Consider the following 7,116-nt stretch of genomic DNA (forward strand, 5'->3'; position numbering starts at 1 on the left):
CCCAAGAACCCAAAATCCAAAAAACCCAATGTGGTCTGTGTGTGTGTGTGTATGTGTGCGTGCGCCGGTACTGCATGCAAGGAATGCAAGAAAAAAGTTCCGGCAATGTAAGGTTACCTAGCCGAGTAGCACTGGAAATTGAAACACGTCACATCAACCAGATAAATCTGGGAGAAGGATTCGGTTCGGATGCAATCTAATGTGGTAGCGACACAACTGTCATGTATTTTTGGGTTGCGACAGGGGGTTGCTTTGTTTGCCCGCCATGGATGCGACGCCATCACCCCGCAGCCCACACGCCACGCAGAAAGTTCAGATTGATCATTGATGGGATTGACGGCTGTCACTCTGATGGATTTTCCCACTGCGACCGTAGCATTCTGTCCTTAAATTCTTAATAAAAGCGTACCTAGCATAAGGCTACCACTTTAGTGCGACGACGACTCGTACAATGCCCGAAAGACGGACGACGGCTGCCTGAGCAGATCCCGCGGAACCCCAACCTCAATCACCCGCCCGCTGTCAAGCACAATCACTTTGTCAAAGTCCGTAATCGTGTCTAGTCGGTGCGCAATCGCTATCACTGTAACGTCCCGGAACTTGTCGCGAATTACAGACATCATGTGTGCCTCGGACTCGGGGTCAAGACTAGCCGACCACAGTATTAGCACTCATGTAGATGTAAATGTAAATGCAGAGAAGTTTTTCAACTAACCTGCTGGATGCTTCATCCATGGCCACAATCTGAGAATGGTCCAGCAAAGCCCGGGCAAGACTGAAGAGCTGCTGCTGTCCCTTGGACAGCGTCGAGTCGGCCAGCTCCGCGTCGAGCCCGCCCTTGGCCTCGATGGCGTCCCAGAGCTGGGCGGCGCGCAACGCCTCGGTGATCTCCTCGTCCGATGCGCGGCCGCGCGGGTCGCAGTTCAAGCGCACGCTGCCGGCGAGGAAGACGGTGTCCTGCGGGATGGCCGTGAGCCGCTCTCGCAGCGTCTCGCGTGACATGCGCGCCACGTCCAGCCCATCGATGGCGATGGACCCCTTGTAGTTGATCATGTGGAAGAGCGCCAGGAGGGTGGAGCTCTTCCCGCTGTTTTGGGTCATCAGTTCGGTGGTTGCAGGAGGGAGCTAGGTAGGTAGGGGGCGGAAACGGGAAACTAGTAGGGGACGGGGAATGAGAGCCATACCTTCCGCTGCGCCCACAAATGCCAATCTTGTCCCCGTGGTTGATTGTAAGGCTCAAGTCGGCGATGGCAGGCTTCATCTCTGCACCATCCTCGTCGTCGTCCTTGTACGTGGCCGTGACTTGGTCAAAGACGATCGCCCCGGTCGTGGGCCAGTTGTCGGGGGGTGGTGCTTGCTGGGGGTCCCCTCCTCCGCGGCGTTCTCGTTGGGCGTCGACTCGTCAAATCTCTTGACGCGGGCCACGGCCCCGATCGAGGTCTCCAGCAGGGTCCAGCTGCTGATGGCGGACTTAAGGGCGGCGCTAAGCGTCATGATGTTGAACAGGGCCACACCGGTGAAGCCCACGCTCGTCGCGCTGCGCAGCGACACGGCGATGGCCACCAGCACGATGGCCACCACGGCCACGATAAGGTCGAGCACGAGGTTCAGCCAGCGCTGGATGCTGTACAACAGGTAGAACGGCTTTTGGGACGCATCCAGGCGCTCATCGGCTCTGAGGATCAGGTCTTCTTGCCAGCCGAACGCCCGGATGGTGGCGAGACCACCCAGCGTCTCGAGGAACTGGCCGCTGCAAGGGGTTAGTGGGGGGGGTACTGACTGCTGTCTTGCTTTTCGGTCCCATGCATTGCCTGTCTCACGGATGCACGGATGCACTTACTAGATTGGGCTCTTTGCATCCAGGTCCAGAAACCGAAGCTGGCGGGAGGTCCTGAGGTAGAACCTCTGTAGAACCCACAGCACCCCGAACAGGATCGGGTAGCCAATCAGGAGCCAGGTCGAGGCCGGGATGATCATCAGAGCTTGGGCGAGACTTGTCAGTCCATCTGCCGGGTCGGGGATTATTAGCCTTGGCGCGACGGGTACAAACAGCGATCCTTCCTTTTCTCCGACCACTCACTTGTCACAAAGTTGATGAGAGAGAACGGGAGCTCGGCATCGATGAGGTTGATGTCTTGGCTGAACCTGGCAAAGAGGTGTGTTAGTCGCATATGCGGCTCTGGACCGTGCAAGATGGTTTGCCTACCTATTGGTGATGGAGCCAATATCGGTCACGCTAAAGAATGTGATAGGAGCGCTAAAATGCAAGCTGGTTAGCCGATTGGTTGTCGTAATCTGATGATAATGCAAACTTGCCTCAGTGTGGTTGTCAGTAGAGTATAATGAAGTTTGGCACCGGAAATGACTGCCAGGTTCAGCAATACGTGTCTTGACAGAGCGTTAGCAAATAAATGAACGTTGCATCTATCTTTTTTGAGGCGATATATTGACGTACGCGCATGTAAGGACCAAGGCAACGAGTGCCATCATCTCAAGAGCTGTGAATATGCCGAGGTATTTTCCATTGTACTTGTTGGGTTCGGCATCGTTGGCTGCTCCCCACCAAGATAAGACGATTTCTGTATGGTGTCACAGTCAGCATCGTCAGGTCTTCATGTATACAAAGGTTTGTAAGGTGTGGGCAGTACCTACCGGGAAACTTCAGGCAGAAAACCAGGATTGTCTGGAGGGCGAAGAAAACAAAGGTCTTGGGCCAACCAAATGTGCCGAAGTAGTACTTGTAAACCGAACCGTCGCCGAGACGCTGCGTCTCTTCATCGACGGTTCTTTGTAAAGAGTCGGGAATGGCCGCTGCTGGCTCGGGTTCCGTTTCTTTGGGCTTGTCTGGTGTCCCTTGGGCTGTACCTTCGTCCTTGGCTGGACTAACACCGAGCTTGGCCAAGTAGTCATGCTTCTTCGTGACATCTTCACGCGGCCCGTTTTCCACGACGGAACCGTTTGAGTCAAGTCCGACGATGAAGTCGGCATGGTCCAGAAGGTGAACTAGTGCAGCTGTCAGTCTGGTTCTCGGATCAGGTTTGCAGGAGATGTGTGGGGGGCCTTGCCTGCATGTGTCACCAATACGGATGTTGTGCCTCGGGCTTTGAGCAGGCCCTCAGTGCCAAAGACCTCACGCATGATGTGAGACTTCGTATGCATGTCGAGACCACTGAAGACGTCGTCGAAAAGGAGTAGATCTCTCTTGGAGTAAACAGCTCGTGCGATTGCCTAACCCCGTTAGCATGGGCGGGTACTTGACTCACGCCTGGGGCCTGGGCCCGTGACAAATGACCGACGAAAGCGACTTACGACTCGTTGTTTCTGGCCCCCGCTGAGACCAAGGCCGTTGCTGCCGACGACGATCTGGTCGCCTTCGGGGAACTGCTGGAAGTCCTCCTCGAGGGCGCACGCGCGAATCACGCTGCCGTACCAAGCTGGGTCGAAATGCGAAAAACCTATCACATTAGCGCGCAGCGTCTCATTCGCCAGCCAAGGCGTCTGGTCGCAGAATGCGACGCTGCCACCTTGCAGGGGTGGAGTATTATTCTTAGGACGGCCGCCGGCGCAGGCCGCCACTTGGACCACGCCGCGGCGCAGCGGGGTCTCGCCCAGGATGCCCTTGAGCAGGGTGGACTTGCCCGACGCGATTGGCCCGATGACCATGGTCAGGCCGTGGGCGGGCACGCGCAGGTTGAGCGAGCGTAGCACGGGACCTGCATCCTTGGACCACCCGAATGCGGCGTCCTGCAGCCGGATGGCTTCCCCTGCTGGCAGCGGCTTCTCGCTGCTGGCCCATCCGTCCGCGTTCGAGCCGCCGTCGCCCGACGACTTGTGAGACAGTGTCTCATGCGAGGCTGCCGGGTGCTCCTGATCCGAGGAAGAAGCAGACGCAGAAGACGGCTTCTGCCTCAAGTAGTTCTCGATTCTCGTGAAGCACGCCACGGCGGCTAAGATTTCTGGAACAAAGGCAAAAATGAGATCGAGTGGCTGTGTAATGAGCGCGAGCAGCGAGAGGGTGGTGAAGATGCGGTTTGATCCCAGGATGGCATTGCTGTCGCCGTGCGACTGCGCCGCCACCACGCCAAAAGTGAGAACCGGCGCCAACGTCACCGGCAAAAAGGCTAGGGTCATCTTGTTAGAACGCACTTGCAGCCGGGCTCGGATAGCGACTTACAGACGGTGACGACTCCGAGCAGCATCAACCTGAACTTGCGGGCCGACAGAATTTCAGCTAGTCGCAGTTGCTGGACGAGCTCCGTGGAACGTTTCGCCCAGCCCAGCATTTTCACTGACTTGACGGAACCAATCAAGGAGGAAGTGATTGCTTTCATCGAAGGTCAGTTGTGGCAGTATCGGTTTTCAGGGGTTCGCACTCACCAACTCGCTTTTCAAGCACTTCCATCCACGACGCCTGGAAGGCACCGGCAAAACTGGACAGTCCAACTGCGGCAAACGTGCAGACTGCAAACCAGTGGTTAGCAAGGTATTTAGCTGGAGAAACAAATCTGGACAATCTTACCCAGCGCAAGCACTATAGGGGCGATGAAGATGGCTCCGACTTCAGTGTAGAGGATCCACATGGCAATTCCAACCTGCACGATGGTTGACCAACAATCGTGGATATGGACCATGCCCATGACGATTCTTTCAACATCTGTACTCATCAGACTGAGCGCTGTAGCATCTTCAGCGACGGAAAGACTCATGGAGAGCGTCCTTCGATATATGGTGGCCACAAGCACACCTCGCAGCATCACAGTAAACCGATAGGAAAGATGCTGGCCCCATGCGGTGGCAACCTGAGACTGGTTAGTGAATCTTCTGACTCTGATATGAAGCTAACTTACTGCTATACAGATATAGATGAGCCCGTATGCTGCAATAAGGCCATATCCGGTATTGTCCTGGTATTCGGACCCGTCGTATGGTGTACCCAGATAGTCAAGGATAGTCCGGATGAGATAGGGTTGTGCAAGTTGAGACGCCACCACTATCAAATAAGGGAAGACTGGTGCAAACAGCTGCCATCTCAGCGCCCAAAATACTGCCACCAACAGAGATCTTTCATCTCCTGAAATTACTGTAAAGGTCAGTCATTAGAAGCCATACGCTGGGCAGATACTATCACTTACACTTTTCCACAGGTTTGCAGACTTTATTCCACAACGATGGAGATAGGAGGCTCGGGTCGACGTCTTGGAGCGTTGGGACTGACAATGCGGTGGAATAGCCTCTCCACAACATTCTGTTGACCCACGAAAACAGGGTCCGTGTGAAGATCCCACCCGTGATCTCGTTCCCGCACTGCTTAGTTTCCGGGCCCAGCCATCGATCTTTGCGGATTTCCTCGAGAGCAAGGAGCCCGATCTTTAGCCCCATGGTGACCGTGAAAAGGGCGGGTATAGTGGTTGACGTCTCAGCCATCCAAAGAGTCCTGATGCGCACGATATCGAACAGGATTGATATCAGGAGATAGGCATCCATGAGAAGCGGCGGTCCCAAGGATTTCCCATGTTCCATGTACGAAAGGGCCATGAAAGCAAAGCAGTCAACCAGGCTGAGCGCCGCGGCTGGGACCGTCGCCCTAGTCCGTTGGGAAGACGGTCCATCACTGACAGCCCACAAAGTGAGTAGGGCAACGGTGAACGCCAATAGCACTCCAATGACCACCTGCAGGTTAGTTGGTTAGCAAATACCTCAGATAGGGCAACGATAAAATCATACCAGTTTGATGGAGCGAAGAAGGACGCCTCCAACCCGAGATTTTCTGGTGAACAATGTTGCTATGCGAATTGTCCCCAGCATCAGGAACACGGCCGATGGCAAGATAGACAGGATCGTCTCTTCGAATAGCAAAGTGAAGTCAAAGGTTCGAGCACACTCGTCGACGGCCGGCCCGAAGGCATCGTCAATTGCTGGGGGGCAGCTCATTGCGGATGAGTTACTGCTATCTGCATTGGAAGCCATGGTAATGGGTCGATCTGGTCATTTGCAACCAATCTGTATGGCATATATCTTGCAGATTCCTTTGCTTTGAACGCATATGCAAGGGGGGCCCGGCGATGAGGGTAGATCGATCGTCAATGCCAGCTGGTGACAGAAGGTCTGCAGTAGGAAAGCAAGGTGGTCACCCATTGACAGAGCCGCAATATACAACATCTCGGCCGGCCGTCCCAACCTTGGAGGGCTACCTGGTACTACCACATCGGCGATGTTCAGATGGCAAGGGGAGGGTGTGCTAAGACCCGCAGGGCTTGGCGGCATGAGGCGGGGCTGGCCGCCGGGCTAGAACCCCGGCGAATGGACTTCAGCTATATCGAGTACTATTGGGATGACCGCCAGAGAAGAGCCGAGCCGCCGTGGAACCTGATAGCTGCATGCTGCAGTCATAGGCGAGATTTGTGCAATCCGTGGTGGAGAAGACGTGCTTCTTCGATTTCGGTCTCATGAGCGACTGCTGGGTAAGATGATGAGGGAATTCCCATATTTTCCTCTGGAATGAATATCCGTGCCCAATCCGAGGCGGGACTAGTATCCGCGAGGCCCAGGCGTGAAGGCGGAGCCGATGATTGGTTCGCATAGACTTGGCCTTCTGTGGTCAGCCCCCGTTAGTACGGACGGCCCACGAGCCTGCATATATGGATCCCCAAGTTTTCAATTTCTTTTTATAGCTTCAGGTCTCTCAGTAACGTTGACGGCATGCGGCTAAACAATTGGCATCCGGCCCCTTTTACCGGCTAATGACGGTGGCTGCATCGCCAATGTTCAGCTACGGGGCGAAACGGCGAAAGGGGTATAGGAGTTATCCCCAATCTGTCTAACCGAGCCACCACACCTGCGTCGACCGCTGAGCTGCCATGCCGTCTTTCCTGGTCAAGCCATAGAAACTGGTTTTGAAGTGGCGTTGTCAGCACGTGTAGAACTATATTGGCTGACCTAGCCACTGGCGTCACTGTACATATCTCAGCATGCTGTCATCTGCACTGGATACTGGGAAGCCTCATGTGAAAACTGATCATCCTGGGCGAATTTGTCCTGGCCGGCCTACACGAACTCCTATCTTGCCGATCCTTTCCTTCGTTACTTCAGCTTCCGGAGCTCAGGGGCCAAGGCGGG

The 7,116-nt window shown here is 55.1% G+C and overlaps 1 protein-coding gene across 1 annotated transcript; it reads right to left on the minus strand.

Annotated features, from left to right (window-relative positions):
* Positions 1–428: 428 nt before the first annotated feature.
* Positions 429–5,967, minus strand: PG986_000499 (P-loop containing nucleoside triphosphate hydrolase protein; the record flags this gene model as incomplete). Its single annotated transcript, XM_066836721.1, has 17 exons — positions 429–648; positions 716–1,087; positions 1,185–1,263; positions 1,293–1,750; positions 1,841–2,006; positions 2,081–2,145; positions 2,207–2,365; positions 2,456–2,579; positions 2,653–3,114; positions 3,135–3,228; positions 3,310–4,121; positions 4,175–4,324; positions 4,378–4,461; positions 4,520–4,799; positions 4,848–5,080; positions 5,133–5,670; positions 5,725–5,967. The coding sequence occupies 17 exons, from the start codon at positions 5,965–5,967 to the stop codon at positions 429–431; spliced, it is 4,539 nt and encodes a 1,512-aa protein (XP_066705614.1).
* Positions 5,968–7,116: the final 1,149 nt, after the last annotated feature.

This window comes from Apiospora aurea (genome assembly GCF_038362705.1).
Source record: "Apiospora aurea strain CBS 24483 chromosome Unknown utg000001l_segment0_segment0, whole genome shotgun sequence".
Taxonomy (NCBI): Eukaryota; Fungi; Ascomycota; class Sordariomycetes; order Amphisphaeriales; family Apiosporaceae; genus Apiospora; species Apiospora aurea.